This window comes from Numida meleagris, chromosome Z (assembly GCF_002078875.1).
Source record: "Numida meleagris isolate 19003 breed g44 Domestic line chromosome Z, NumMel1.0, whole genome shotgun sequence".
NCBI lineage: Eukaryota > Metazoa > Chordata > Aves > Galliformes > Numididae > Numida > Numida meleagris.
In genome coordinates, this window is record NC_034438.1 from 7354427 (window position 1) to 7370775 (window position 16349).

The 16349-nt window shown below is 48.9% G+C and overlaps 1 protein-coding gene across 2 annotated transcripts; it reads right to left on the bottom strand.

Moving 5' to 3' along the window:
- On the bottom strand, window positions 30–15243 carry LOC110389312 (aquaporin-7-like). 2 transcript variants are annotated; one of them, XM_021379507.1, is made up of 7 exons: window positions 14981–15243; window positions 9909–10023; window positions 7070–7196; window positions 4714–4851; window positions 3847–3965; window positions 2616–2833; window positions 30–1825 (listed from the first exon to the last, which is right to left on the bottom strand). In XM_021379507.1, exons 1-7 carry the CDS (start codon window positions 15025–15027, stop codon window positions 1666–1668), a joined length of 924 nt encoding a protein of 307 aa, XP_021235182.1. In that variant the 5' UTR covers window positions 15028–15243; the 3' UTR covers window positions 30–1665. The 2 variants fall into 2 exon arrangements, with proteins under 2 accessions (XP_021235182.1, XP_021235183.1); XM_021379508.1 differs by having other exon boundaries at window positions 9909–10037.

The following is a 16349-nucleotide window of genomic DNA, read 5'->3' on the forward strand; positions in this document are numbered from 1 at the left end:
TGCAGCAGAGAGACTTTCACTGAGAAGGGATAAGTTACAGTGTCTTTTAAGATGATCCCACCTTGAGCTGCATAGATGAAAAGGCTCATCTGTGTGACAGCTTTTCTACTTCCATCCTATGTTCACTGTTCAAAATTTCTGCAGCCACCATCTCTGGCTCTGACATGCTTTGCTGGCTTCTGGCACTTACTGCATCCCACCCTTAATGGATATTGCTCACAGAGACCCCAAGAGTTGCATGGCATCTGCTGTCTATCACCCCCTACATAAGAAAATCCTCTAGGGCTCTTCCGCCATCTTAAGCTGAAGTGCATCTTGTGCCAGGAGTAGCTGCTCTATTAATTAAAGGTGAACTCTAATGAGGAATGGATATGGTACCTACCATCTAATCCCATGCCACAGTAATACACTAATACTCCTTTTAGTAGTGTGATGTGAATGGTTGTTAAAGCCAGTAAAGGCCACTTTCTGAAATTCCTTATAACGGTGATGTTCTGTCAGTTCCTAACCTTGTAGAGCCCTGTGTCTCTGTAGTGCCCAGCCCTTGTACCACAGTCATATCCCTGACATATGTACCATACTTGCTAAAGCATCTCCCACAACAGTTAGTCTTATCACCCAGCCTGGAGATAGGCTGATACTGCTGATAGTATTGTACTTTTAGTCCAACAGTGCTACAAATTTGCAAGGCTACTGCTTGCCCATTTCCTCATTCAGATGTAAGTTTCAGGATTAATGCAGGAGCATAGTGGTCTATTCCCATGTTTCTCTTACAGTCAAAGTGGAGAAAAGTTTTTTTTGACATTTGGAGGTGCTCCCACAGAATTTGTCTGAATCTTCTCATAAAGTTGTAGTTAAAGTCTAACCTATCAGTTACACACATGGCTCCATCACACCTGCATAGTGCAAAACATCTAGCCTATTAGTGAGGCTATTTCCAGAGAGGAAAACCCTCCAGACAACTTCATTATCAGACTGTCCTTGCTCTCCTCTGGAGGCATTCAAGATTGAATGGGGCCTTTGGCAGCCTGATCTAGTGGTTGGCAACATTGCCCATTGCCCACTGCAGGGGGTTGGAGCTAGCTGATCTTCAAGGTCCCCTCCAACATAAGCCATTCTATGATTCTCTGTGCTGGATAATTGTTAAGGTGGCAGATTAGCAAATGGAAGCAAATCTAAGCCCCTGATTCATCAGTGTAATATCTACCGTTTTTTAGCAGAATTTTCCAGATCAAAACTTCTTTGTTTCTCAGCAGTGTAGGTATTCTCTGATTTTCACCTGTGCTCCCCTGACTAATTTTTATTCCAGTCCTGCTGAATCTTGTATTTGATTGCTGTGAACTTGAAGGTAACTGAAGTCTTGCATCTCCAGAATGTGACTTTTGGGGGCAGATTTTTACTCAGAAAGACTGGATAATTTCTTCAGCTCATAGACAGATCTAGCCCTTCTCAGGTCTGCCCAGTGTCTCAGCGACCCTGTTTGTCTGGTTAAGCAGAACAGATTTATTTTAAGCTACTCTCATTTCTCCACCTGCAGGGTGAGGAAAGTGTGTGCCTCAGCAATGCCGTTGCACAGGCGCTTACCCACATGGTTACCCTTCAGCTGCCAGTGCATGTGCCCACCCAGGCTTTGCTGTCAGGATGTTTCCTGGGGGTACATGGCCATCACAACGTGGAACTCTCAAGGACTGTCTGTCCTTTCTCATTTCCATGCTCTGGGACAGGTTGATTGTGAATATCAATGAAGAGTTTGTATATTAAACCACCAGCAAGACTTCCCAGTGTTGGAGCTACAAGTGGGACCCACCACCAGTAATGTCCAGCCCTGAAATGAAATACAGAAGAGGGATAGTGAGCCACACTGGAACCGCTGCCCTGCTGCTACAAGGGGCAGGGTGAGGTGAGCTGAGTGCTAGGGCTGAGCTGTGCGAGCACAGGTGTCTGGTGCCATTTCACACACAGAACCCTCCAGATGGGTTAGATAAATTCTGTATCAATCAGTCTAATAGCTGGAAGGAAGGTAATTTTTGCTATTGGCCTGGGAAGCTGGCTCAGCATGGTCTTCATGAAAATGTGCAGCTGGGACAGGACAGAGACTCTGCTAATGCCCTCACCATGGAAAAAGCTGTGGTGTGAAACTATCTTAGTAGATTCTGGAAAGTAAAGTTTCATCTCCAGATTCAGACATCTAAATTTAGGAAAGCTGTTCAGCAATCCAGCTGCAAGAACTTGCTTTTCTGGAAAGCCAAATCACGGTCTCTCCAGTCACTGCAGTAACCAGATTGATCTCTAACTAAGAGGTAGACTCTGTTCCTGGTTTCTACCTGGTTTCTAAACTGGGACATCCAAATGTCAAGGTGAATCCCGTGCTGGAGAACTGCGTATCCCAGATTATGTGTACAGAATGCATGGGGCTTCTCTACACACAATATTTGCTCTCTGGAAAGGAGAGCCCACTTGAGGGGCACTTGTTCCAAAGAAAATTGTTTAACCACAAGACTCAAATCCAATGGGAACCAGCCTTGCGCTCCTATTGTACACAGGCTCCATGACTATGTTTTCTTGGGCTTTTCTCATTCCTAGAGGGCTATACAGTGTGAAACCAGGTCACTCACGTGAAGACATCCACTCCCCAGCCAGCAATTGCTGTGAAGATTCTTGGTGGCAGGTCCCGGGAGGGGTTTATGGCGTAGCCTGTGTTCATCCCCATCCCCATGCCAATGCTTAGAACCAGGATACCCGTGAGCAGAGCCTGTGTGCCTTTCAGGGCTCCATTATTTCTCTCATCATGGATGGCCAAAATGCCCAAGAACAACATCACCGTCGCCATAAACTGCAGGAGCAGGAAAGAGGAAACAAGTTAGGAGAGAGAATAGCAAAGGCATGAGGATCCCACTCGGTGGAGAGAGACTTCCCAGAGTGACTGAGCAGGTGGGATGATCAAGTCATAAGGGACCCTAATGTTATTGCATCCTCATAAATGACTCTGAAAAAAAGATGAGTCATTTCCCAGTGAAAATGTGCCCACATCAACAACAAAAATATCCTAGGACTGATAAAAGCTTCTCAGAACTGTCAGCACGCTCCATCTTTCAAGTTAGGGGCATAGGTTATTTAAAGTACCTTTTGTTCAACAGACACAGAGCCCTAACAAACAAATAATGAGACAAATCTGATTGTTCCTAGCAGGAGTGATGGATTATATAGCTTGCTGCATCCACCCTTTTAAGACTGAAGGTAGATAATGGATTCTTATCTGGGAAACAGAATATCCTGTCTGTGACAGCACGTAGAAGGCAATCATAGATCTGCAGTGCCTACGACATCAGTGACAGTTGTTTGTATAGAGATGATGACTCCTGTCTCTATCTGCTTCAGAAAATGCCCCTGGAGGACCTTGGACTGCTTGCAGATATACCACTAGAGCAGGAACCCTGTAGCTCTTGGTAGCATGTTTTCATTTTCACTTCGTTTCTTGTGCAGCAAGGCAACTGCACACTCACAGGAGACAGAGCAATCAGATGGTTATATGCAGGATCTCCAGCTGTCACCATCCTCCTCTCTGTGTCCAGGCACATTGTCCTCAGCTCAGAAACAAAAGCAGAAGCTTGTTGATCCCTTAATGCAGGCAGTTTACTCCCCTCTGACCTCATGGTTCTGTGCTCTTGCTCAGCCCTCAAGAAGCTTTGGACACTACCAGTCAGGCATCTGCCTGGATGACGTGCTGCTTGAAGCAGAGGTTGTGACTGTGTCAGCACATGTAGAGCTGAGTCCCTTGATGCAGACCTGCACTAGGGCCTGCTACCGCCCAACTTTTCCCAGCACACCACAGCCATCCCCACTGACCTCTGTGAAGAAGCTCCGTGAGAAGGACATATAGGGAGAAGGGTAAGTGGAGAAGATCGACGCTGTGGCAGTTGGTCCTGTCACTGTAAAATTCCCCTTGGTGTAGTCATACAGTGCATCTAGGAGAGATGAGAATTGCAGAAGTAAGCACAGTGGCCAGCACAGAGTTCATCACACATGGCATGTTCACAAATCCACCCACTGGAGTCAGCAAAGACGCAAAGGGAGAGAAAGGCCATGAGAGATAGGATGGAATCTATACACCCCTTGAAGGGCACAGTCTCAGTGATATTTGTCACCACAGACTTCAGCCTGCAGCTGCTGCTTTATGCAGGCCAGCTCCCTATCCCTGCTCAGAGACATGGGGCTGGATGCTCTGGGTGCACTGAGTGGCCTCCATTCCCTCACTTCTCAGAAACTGAGGCATGCTGGAGCCAACCAGTGGTGGGTCCTCTACTCATAAACAAGAATTGCTGTCCTATTCTCTGCAGACCAGAGCTCTAGCTGTAGCTGATTTTTGGTAACACAGCTAACAGAAGTCTTTGCAGGCCTTTGGCTGACAAAATGCATGTTTTTAATTTTTTTCTTTATATACACATATATTGACAAAATTACCAGTCTTGAGAGAGGTTTTGGCAGTGGGAATGCCCCATGCAAAAGGAGCAGTGTTCTCCAGGAACACCCTTCCCAGAGATATCTGGGCCCTGCCCTGGCCTTGAGCCATAAACGTCTGTCCCATGATCCAAGGGGTCATGACTGCCACCCAGACATCACTTTGGGTTCTGTAGCAGGAAGCATTTTTGATGAACGTGAGTTGAGACTGAAAAAGTGCCCACAGCAACCCCTACGATACAGACATAACCATACCATAGTAGATGCCAAAGACAGTGGCTGCTGCCAGAAAGGAGCCCAGGAACTGGCCAAGCAGATAAGCTGGAAGCTTTCTCCAGGGGAGGTTTCCTAAAATGCACTGTGTGAGCGTGATGGCAGCATTCAGATGAGCTCCTGCAAAACCACAAAGGAGAGTTGCATTGGCCCCGTTGTACATGATTTGGAGCATGTCCCACACCCCACATCGCAGAGCAGAGACTCAGTCCTTGCTCCAGAATAGCAAGCACCAAGACTCCCCCAGCGCAGGGTGTCCCTCCTGTACAAATGCAAAACTGATGCCTTTCCTTTGGCAGCTGAGTGATGCAGGGAGGGAGTTCCTACCATCAATTCTTTTGGAGTTAGATATCCTTTGCTCAGCTCCCTGGAGAGCACAGGTTGCCTCCAGAGAGTCAGTCATCTCACCTGTCAGAAGCAGCTCCTCGTGGAGGAACTTCCTTCAGTTCAAGTTAAAGAGATCCCAAATCTTAGACATATCACCCCCGGGCTACAGGTGGGTGAGCCATACAGTATCTCAAACAATGAAAAAAGCCTTCTGAAAATATCTGAAAATGTCTGATCCTGACAGAGCTGATCTCTCCAGCTGATGTGGAGCTGTGGGCCGTTAGCACATTTGGCAGCAAGGTATGAGGCAGTGGGGAAACAAACTGCAGAATCAATCATATTTGCAAAGCAAATCCTGCATGGGGTTGTCAGTAGGGACTTAGCTCTTGGAAGTCTCTGCAGTGAGGAGGAGTTTTACAAGGATGATCACTCCTGCAGACCACGGTTACAGCCACTGGTCTGAAGCAGACACAGTCCTTCCCTTGTAGGGGACTGGGCTGCATTTCCTTACAACTTTCAGCATGTGGCTTTCTCCTACCGTGGATTTGGAAAGGGGTAAGATCCAGACCAGTGCCATCTCATCAAAGTGTAGGACGGAGTGAGGTGAAGTGCGTGTACCACCTGCTGCCATCCCACAGACACCACAGAAATGGGAAGAGATCTCTTTTTCTTCAAATTTCTCTGGTCCTCTGTGTGGATGACCAGCCACTTCAGGGATCACAAGAAGCATCTTGTGACACAAATGAAGCCAAATCACAATGTCAAGGAGCCATGGCTGCCTCCAATGCCGCCCTGCTGCTGCCTGAGCTGAGACCTCTTCTCTGTTGCTCAGCCCACTTCTCCCACAGTGTCTCCACCAGCTTCTTAGGGGGACTTAGAGCTGACTCTCTGCATGGAAAAATCTTTTATTTAAAATGTAGCCCTAGTCTTGGACACCTCTGTGTCCTTGGACACCTCTATGATCCAGGAGTTCAAGAGCAAAGACTTACTTGCTTTAATTTTCTGCCCACTAGAGCCCTTAATCACTTAACTTGGTGCAAATGAATGCAGAAATTGCACAAGTCAAAGGTTATGCTCCGTCATGTGAGAGAGATCACCCTATGGCCCCGAAACACCACTTCCTGAAACACCACCCCTTGAGTTTGCGGGGGGGTGCCTGGTGTGGGTGATAAGGAGAAAATTTCCATACTATTTCTTGTTGCAACATCAACAGTAAGTTTTCACTTGCAATAAATGATTTACTTCCCCATGGGTCATGTTGGCAGCATGCTCACAGATCTCCTTATCTCTTGGGCCATGTTCTGATGGCATAACCCAAGTGCTTAACGTGGGCACCACTGAAACGTGACTCCCCTGACTGCAAGGGAGGTGATGGCTGCATCTCTACTGTTCTCCTGCCCACCTCCCTCTGCCCATCCTCACTGGTGAGCAGGAAGTCCCAAGAATACCCATTGCATCTCCCGCTCTGCTTTGGCAGAGCCCTGAGTGAACAGTGGGCTCTAATTCCTCTCATGAACAACGTGGGAACACCTTTCTCTGCAGTCCCCCTCTTCTTCATCCTCAGGCCACCCTGGGTTCTCGGTTGCCCATGCCCTGTTTGGTCTTGATACTGGGCAGCCCTGTAACCCTGGCTCTGACAGCCGAGTTGTGTGGACGAGCTGCAAGAGCCCAGCTGGACCATCAGCCCAGAACACACGTTGGAGTCAGCGTACTGTCAGTACACAATGCCTGCCCTGTCCCCTGCTGTCCTGACCCAGCTGTGCATTGTGACCCCCTCAGAGCTGCCTCCCCACCAAGGACTTGGCTGTGATCACGGTGTCACAAGGTTGACCCTATGACAGCTACGGTTCACTGCTCTGCTTTTCTTCTCTGGGGCTGAAGGATCGCATTTTTCACAGGAGAGGCCAGAGCCCCTCCATGCTGTGCCGTCACCCACTGCTCTGCAACCACTCCCGCTGTCCCTGGCACCTGTGGCCTTTAGAGACATAAAGACTATGTTCAAGTGTCTTACCAGAGATGCCTCCAGCTGCATGGATCCCCATGGTGACCCCAATGCCAAATCCCAAATTGATGCTCAGATACTGCCCAAATTCTCCTTTTCCTAATACCACTTGTGCCACAGAGGACAAGCCCAAGACCTAGAAAATAAAGAAGGAAAGGGGAATTAAAGTAGTGTTATTGCCATGGTGGATTGAGAGTCCTTGTCACTTTTTCTGCAATACCAATAATCCTCCAAAAATGGGAAGAGTTTGAGGTGCCCATGGTTAGGAGATCAAGTGAAAATGACCTCTTTTCTCCAAAAACTTGGAGGAGTAGGAACTTCCTTGAGGAGGAACTTGGGTACCCCTTACTGGTGCGTATTCCATCACACCAAACCAGATGCTTGGTCTTCATTTGGTATTAGGAAACAAACCCCAGACGTGATGTCCAAGGTGCACACACGGTGGCACGTTGTGCTTACAACACAAGGTATATGAACTGGGGGACCTTCAGCACAGCCACCCGAAGACTGTAGCCCCTGCCATACGGAATGAGGGTGGGCAACTTCTTGTCATCATTCTTTTCTTGATGTGCAGTTTATTGACCAAAAAAAGTAGTTTAGGCAACACACAGCTGTTTGCCGAACTCAACTCTAATTTTGGTAACCTGTTCCAGCCAAAAACTAGGAAATGGATTCTGGTTGGAGTTTTTGACACACATACTATTCAGACTGAAAACAACCAGTTTCAATATTTTTTTAGTGACTAAAAGGAAACTGGAAAAGAAATTAAAAAGAAATGCAAACACTCTCCAGCAGGAAAGGACATATTTAAGAAATTGCTCTCGCCTGTAGATAAATTCTGTTTCACTCATTCAGTGTGGTCGGAGGGTGGAAAAATCAATTCTTGCACAGCTCTTAGATCTGGAGAAGGACAAAGCTTCTCTTGAGGTCTCTGCATCTCCAGCCTCTCAGGGCTTGGAGAGCATACCCTGCACCTTGGACTGCATCAGTATTTATTCAGGTTATTGTGCCCTTCCAAATCCTCGGCCCCCAGAGATTCTGTTCTTATCTCTCTTGTATACAAAGACCACACTCTGTGTTCTGCATGGAGCTGCAGCCTCAGCGTGGGACCTTCTCTCAGCCTGCCTCAGCAAGACCCCAAAAAGCAGTGTACTTGATGTCCCTCAGCAATTGCAAAATCCTTACAAAAACTCTGCCGACTCATTTCTGAGATTTTCCAAAGCCAGATCCAGAAGCCAAATGCACAAAGCTCAGGTTTGGCAGGATGGTATGCAGGGCAGGGAGGGCAGGGCACTCCTCAGGAAAAATAAACAAATAAAAGTTAGGACAGGACAGATAATCTATTTTTCAGCACAGACCCAAACCTCTGGTCACCTATTCTCTCAAACACAAAGTAGGCTTTTTTCCTGCCTCTCCATTCTTCATGCCATTTACTCTCGATGCCTTGTTCCCTCCTTTAGGAAAATCACTTGTTCATTAAAAGAGTCCTTGTCTGTATACCATCCTTCCAACAAAACCCAGCCAGGAGTCCAAGGGATGCAACCAGCACATTCCCAGCTGCACTGAGGGCCACGGAGTTGCTGAAGGATCAGATGCTGGATGCTGCATTCAGATGCTGGATGCTGCTTATCACTGGTCCTTGTTGGGGACAGTGTGCAGCATCTTTCCTCCTGCTCTGTTCACTTATGGCGCTCAGAGAGGAAAGAGCTAACGTGAGCTGAAAGCTCCAAAATCTCTCTTGGACTTTCCTAGTGCGGAGGAAAGTCTCCTCCCTACACTGCATGCCCTGGCAGGGCCCCTTGGGCTTGTTCCTTATGACCTGGGGAGTCCAATCACCAGAAAAAAAAAAAAGAAAGGGAGTGGAAACGTAAATGGTTTGCTCTGACTTCCAATGTGTGCAAAGCTACCTGTGTGGCAGGAGTGAGCTTCAAGGGGCAGGATGTGCAGTAAGATGTGATGAGAAGCAAGCATTCTTTTCACATGCAGTCGTTGCCATTGGAAGTAAGGAATGACATCTGTGAGGACAGGTGTGTCAGAGGGCCCCCATGCTCACACTAATCTTATCTTCCTCCAATGCAAATGTGCTAAAGTATGAGTTATTTGGATTATCCCCTACCCTCTGTCTGGCCCAAAGTGCTGCTCTCAGCACAGAAGTGCTTACAGGTGAAGACCAGGTGTGGTAAATTGGCACCAGACCTTTGCAGAGAGGGCTTCTTGTTCTGCTTTGTTGCTTCAGTGCACAAAGGCTTTAAACTTGGTGGGCACATCACTGCTAACAGAGATCAATTCTGACTGCAAACCCTCACCACTGCCTTTCTCACCCTCTTCCCCTAAGTACCTCCAAGCAGCCCCAGATCTCCAAACCACTTCACTTTTTCTGTGTGTAACAGATGCCTCAAGCAAGAGGAAAGTTTGTATGATTTGAGATAAGCACCATTCATTTGCCAGCATGTAACAACCATAAGCAGAATCCTGGCATGCTTTACACCTGGTAATTACATTTCCTAATATGACTGACTGTGGCCCCAGAGAGCTTCACAGGCACTCACTACCCTGGTAACTCCAGCAGGAAAACGGATGTGTGCCCAGCTCATTTTGCAGTCAGAGAGGAGCAAGGACCAGCACAAGACCCCTGGCTGCCGGCACCTGGCCAGGCCACCCCATCTTTTCCAGCATGGCTTGAAGAAAAGCATCAGCATCAGCTGCAGCACCACCAGAGAGTAACAGCCTGCTGCTGAGCAGCCCTGAGGATGTGGTAGGAAACCTGAGACCTCACGCATTTCTGCTGCAAATGCTGCCCTCATTCACGCTTCACACACACACATATCTGGGCACACCTCCTCCTTACCATCAGCATGTACATCCCCAGTGCTTCAGCCAGCAGCTCCCTGACGGAGCTGCTACGGATTGTCAGCATCTTCTGAATCTTCTCCAGCATTTTGCTCTCCGGCTCCAGCCTGCAGCTGTACAGAAGATCCTGTTGCGACAGCACACTTCATTGCACTGAGCTGTTACCCTTTGAAACTTGGCACCCTCCCTTCACCCCCAGACACCTTCATTCATTTGGTTAAAGATGAACAAGCCAATAAAGTAGCTGCAGGCTTTGACGCTTCCACACACAGACACCATCCTTTTAAAACTAAATGGTGAGCATGCAATGCTTCTGCCAGCAGAGCGCTGTGAACTCTTGAGTCTCTGCCCATCTGCAGAGCAAGGGAGCTGTAGGTTGGTGTGCTCCTAAAGCCACTCTCTTTCTCCATAGCCTCCATAGAATCATAGAATCACCAAGACTGGAAAAGACCTCCAAAGTCATACAGTTCAACCATGCACCTACCACCAACATTTCCCCACTACACCATGTCCCTTAGTACAACATTCAGTGTTTCTTGAACACCTCCAGGGACAGTGCTGAACAGGAACTGTGGTGGTGCTCTGCACTATAACCCCCTAGCCAGTTGTCTGGTGTCATTTGCCTTAACAGGATCATAGAATCGTAGAATTAGCTAGGTTGGAAAAGACCTACAAGATCATCCAGTCCAACCATCCACCTACCACCAGTAACCCCACTAAACCATGCCTCTCAAAGCTATATCTAAATGTTTCTTGAACATCTCCAAGGATGGTGACTCAACCACCTCCCTGGGCAGCCCATTCCAGCGCCTGACCACTCTTTCAGAAAAGTAATATCTACTAACGTCCAGCCTACATCTCCCCTGGCGCAACTTGAGGCCATTCCCCCTCGTCCTGTCACCAGTTACAAGAGAGAACAGGCCAACCCCCAGCTCACTACAACCTCCCTTCAGGTAGTTATAGAGAGAGATGAGGTCTCCCCTGAGCGTCCTCTTCTCCAGACTGAACAATCCCAGCTCCCTCAGCCGCTCCTCATGAGGCCTGTGCTCCAGACCCCTCACCAGCTTCGTCGCCCTCCTCTGAACACACTCCAGGGCCTCAATGTCTTTCTTGCAGTGAGGGGCCCAAAACTGGACACAGTGCTCGAGGTGCGGCCTCACTAGGGCTGAGTACAGAGGGACAATGACTTCCCTACTCCTACTGGCAACACTATTTCTGATATAAGCCAGGATGCCCTTGGCCTTCTTGGCCACCTGGGCACACTGCTGGCTCATGCTCAACCGAGCATCGACCAACATCCCCAGGTCCGTTTCCTTTACACAGTCTTCCAGCCACTCTGCCCCAAGCCTGTAGCGTTGCCTAGGGTTGTTGTGGCCAAAGTGCAGGACCCGGCACTTGGTCTTGTTGAACCTTATCCCATTGGCTTCAGCCCAGAGATCCAGCCTGTCCAGATCTCTCTGTAGGGCCTCGCTACCCCCAGGCAGATTGACACTTCCTGCCAGCTTGGTGTCGTCTGCAAACGTACTGAGGGTGCTCTCAATGCCCTCATCCAGGTCATCAATAAAGATATTGAAGAGGACAGGCCACAGCACCGACCCCTGGCAAACACCACTCGTGACTGGTAGCCAGCTGGATTTAACTCCATTCACCACCACTCTCTGGGCCCAGCCCTCCAGCCAGCTCCTTACCCAGCAAAGAGTGTACCTGTCCAAGCCACGGGCTGCCAGCTTCTCCAGGATGGATTAGAACCATCTGCTGGTGCGTGGCAGGAAGGCTTGGCGCCTGCCCAGTCTGCAGTGAGGATGCTCTGCCCGGTGCTGCTGTGCACCTCTGCCTGTGTCTGGGCAAAGCACAACACCTTGGTTGTTGGAACATTTGCTCTCTCTGAGCACACCCATGTCCATAGCTCCAGTGGTGCCACCAGAGAGCCACTCAACAGCCCCTGCCTGTGCTCTGTGTGGGGCCAGTAGAGACTGGTCTGCTGGACTAAGGGGTGGGCACCTCCAGCCTCACCAGGTGCCAGAACAGAGCCCTCGGACTCCTGGTTCCCCCTCTACCTCTGGTTTACCTCTGCTTATCCCCCTGCCCACCAGCTGCTCCTGCCTGTCCACTGTGAGTGGGCTTTAAAACCCTGTCAGTCATCCTTAGCTTTTTGTCCTTCCAAACACACTGAAGTCTCAATACCTTTTCCCGTGAGCTGTGCCTGGCTTTTGGCTCATTCTCTCCACCTTCCTCTTAACCTGCAGCTTCTCAGCGTCATTCCATAAGGGACATGGTGCACTGCTCTGGAAGAGCCACCAGCAGCTGCCCTGATGGGGACACAGTGCTCTGCTCACACTGTCCTCCCCTCTGCACTACCACATTCCAAAAGTTCACGATCCATTTTCTCACTCATAGGACTGAGCATCTGTAAGGAAGGATGTGGGAAGCCGCTTCTCCTCTCACCTCTGCAGATGATTGTCTTGCAGCAGGGAAGGGCCCTATGTACTGGGTAAGCCCTGGAGATCTCACAGCATTTCTCAGCCAGACCTACAACTTCACTTCTCATCCCTGGATTATCTTTCAAGCAGACTCCTTCCCCTTACAGGAATACAGCTGCTACATCTCTGAAAAGCTTTTCTCCTCAATTCAAGCCTCAACTATAGGCATCTATATATTCTAATTTGTGCTGAAAAATGAAGAAGTATTTTCAGGGAATGCTGGTCTCCCATGGACTTGGATTCTTATCAGAGAAAAAAAAAAATCAAAGTTTGATGTAGTGATAGTATTTGCAGCACGACCACTGAAATTGCCAGCAAATCCCCTGAAACTCCAGCATGCTTCTGGACTGGCGTCACTGACCACAGCTGGCACTGGATATGCCTCTCACCACTGCATGCCCTCTTACACAGGTCGTTCCACAAGATGGCATTGAGGCATTAATTTCTCAGCTGGAAGCGTTCAGATGGGTTCCTCTGTTGGGTGCTGAATATGTGAGAACGTTTTAGTTTTGTTTCATTCTGTTTTAATACATTCATGTATATTAAATAAAGGTAGTCTGCTTATGAAACAGAAGTAATGAAACCTTGCTGTGAGTCCTACAGGGCAGAGTACCATCACACAAAACCAAAATGTGTGAAACTGAACCTGTCAGCCTCCACTTTATCATGAGCAGAGAAAAACAGACAGCTCCGAAAGGTAGTCCATCCCCACCTAAAATAAACATCTGAGGCCAAATCTGTGAGTCACACCAGCAGCTGGCAGATCCCTTGGTGTCTGCAGTGGGGACCCTGTGGAGGTGCCTGGCACCGGGCGAATGAGATGCGCTGCCCCAGCTATCTGCACCCAGCTGAGGTGACCTGGTGAGTCAGCCAGGGGCTGGGAGCAGAGCTGCGGTCACCCAGTGTGCCTTGTTTGTGCTTGTCTGTTTTCACTCACCTGCAGGGCTCGCAAGGGGCTCTGGGGTCATCAAAACAGCCCCCTGCCAGTGTGAACAGTCACACTACTTCTTCCCTTTCATGACCTGACTTGTTCCCATTTTCGGCATAAGGGCTTTTTGCCCCTACTCCTGGTGGAAGCCTTTTACCAGACCTTGCCACTCTGAAGATTAGAGACTTTCTTCTAACTTCCAGCCAGATTCTCAAAATCACGTTCCAACCATGTTCATGTGCCAGCGTCAGCCCATCACAGCCATGAGTTAACTCTTCTTACAAGTACCATCCTATAAGGTTTTCCTGTAGGTTTTGTCAGAACAGCATGAGCTGCTCACTCTGATAGCTCTGTACTGCTCCTGATGCTTACCTTGACTTACTCACCTGTTCAAACTTCACTCGACATTGGCTCTACGAAGATCTGTGATGTCTTCCATCACACATTAAACAATCACCTCCTAACATAAACCCATTTTCTTACCTAAGGCAGGTGCACTTTCAGCACAAGTAGTATAGGTCTCCGTTTGGAGAGGAAGGTCTCAGCGAAGTATTTTGGTGCAGTCAAGGCTCACCTGCAGTGCTGGTGTTGGTACAAATCATGCTGAAGAGCCACACTAACCACTCCCCTGGTTTGGATGAGCCCCCATGGACTCCAGGGCTGTCACACAAGGGGAAACTCCTCTCACTCAGTTTGACAGTGCACATTTCCTCTGCACTCAGGAACTCATTTATCTCTTAATTGTGCTAATCAACAGCTGGAACACTGCCAGTCCATTAGCTCTGCTGGTGGAGTATTAACTTCTCCCCACAGAATGAGAGGAGCCTGGCAGATAGCACAGCAGAGGAGCTCCTCACAGTGGATGAGAAAAGCTGACTGCTCCATCAGAGCAAGAGAAGGCAGGGTTAGCCCTGGCACCAAGACTTCTCCAAGCCCCTTTAGGAAGCAGGGCAGGGCCCTGATCCCAATGGGAAGGGGCTGCTGGGCCATTTGTCCATGACTGCATCCAGGCTGCATGCAGACTGCACCAATGGGAGGGTGAAAGTTGAACTAGGTTCCCTGACCTCAGGAAAGCTGAATTAGGCATGGTGAGGTTTCAGAGAGACTTGTACAACATTGGTACTACCTGAGCTGCGACAGATACCTCTTGGCAGACCCTGAAGCACCTGCACTCTATGGTCTTCCACCTAATGCTTAGGGTTCATTTCCTCCTCTGCAGATGGCAGGCACCGAGCAAGTCACAGAGATGCCTGGTATTGATCTCTCAGCAGATGGTTTTACTCTCCAAATATTAGCAGCATTCCCACCTCCAGGACACCAGTCTCCATGGCCTTCCACGTAGCCTTCCACCCTGCACATCATTGCCCCTTGCCCCACAGCTGGCTGCAGGTGCATCACCTGCACGTGCCTTCAGCACCCCCATGCCTTCCACACCTGGTGCACCAAGGAATGCCATCATCTCCAGACAGATCCTAAAGGGACTTTATCAGCCAGTTCCCCATGAGGCACAGCACTCTTTCAGCTCCTCTCCCAGTCACTGCATTCCCCACTGCAGTTCATGACTCCCACTCAAGGTGCAATCGTTGCCCAATAGGTCATGACACACGACCTATTTTCATTCTCTTCATGGGCCCCTTTGTGTGAAACAAGACCAGGTCTTACCGTGCCAGGCAGGGTTGAGAACTGAATTCAGAGGGATGTGGCTGCATGTAAGTGGGAACTTGCTCCGGTAGGCAGCCCTTCTCTTCACCCTTCAAGAGAACAGTGCCGGGCAGGCAGAGCCTCCCTGCCCCAGACTGCTAAAGCTCACTCATCCAGACATAATCTGCAGGGTGGTTGTGTCAGCAGAAGAGGAATTATTTGATGCCCACTGCTCATTAAGGAGTGAGTGTGGCTGTCTGAGAAGGGGTAGCCTGTGGTTCTGCTCACTCAATTATTGGGCAACAAAGTGAAGGTCACCAGGGTTCTGTCCCCTGCCCTGCCTAACACCCTGCTGCTGTGGCCACCATCCCCTCCTGCCCTCTGTCTGGCTTTCCAGGCAGAGCTGAGTCATTTTTACATGCTGTAGAGCTTGGTGATTTTTGTGACCACACTGATTTCCTCCTGGACAAAGCCCTTGACACCTCACATTTTAACAGAGAGAGAAACCAAAGTACAAGAACACCTGTACCAGTGGTATCATAGTACCATGGTACCAGCTATCAGTGACAACCGCAGGAGACTTAGGTAGGACTTCAGCCAAGGTCATGCCAGATCATCTTCTGCTGTCATCCCCCAATCATGTCTCAGGTCTGACACACACCTGTGGGCACCATATCCCCCCAGCCTGTTCAGGGTCAGGCTCCCCATGTCCCTGTGTGTGGGATCAGCCCCTGCCCACCCTGGTTCCACTGCAGGGTTCCCCCTAGCCCCATCGGGAGAACTGTGGGCTCTGAGGATGCAAACACTCCTGCTGAGCTTTCAGCTCAGTTCTGTTTTCAATCAGAAGATAAGACAAAAGCAGGAAAAACGCGAGGTTCACAGGTCATCATCATGCTGGAGATAAGAGGAACCTGGCTTTTTCCTGTGAATGAATGCCCATGCTCTGAAAGGCAGAGATTAAAGGGGAAAAGCTGCAGGCTGGGGGAGAAACTCGATGAACTGAACAAGGGATGAAGAAGTAACTGGTGATGTTCATCAGTGGCCACATTGCAGCTCAGATTTTATGCATTTGGGAGTAAGATCATGTTGACCTACACCCAAAGAAACTGAACTCATTTTGCAGGACTCCCCACCTTTAAATGGAGATATTTCTGGTTTCTTCTGGCAAAGGCTATTTTTCGTTTAGGGACAGAAATGAGAGTTTCTGTAACTGATTTTCATATATAAAATGCACTGTAAAGTGCTGGGAGGTGGCTGGCTGGCATGTAGGTAGAGTCTCCTGGAGCCTGGTTATGCTCAGCCTTGAGGAATTTGCAGTTCAATTAGAAACTGAAGATTAGACTGCAAAAGAAGAAGAAAGAACCAATTTGTTTTGAAGACAGACCTAACT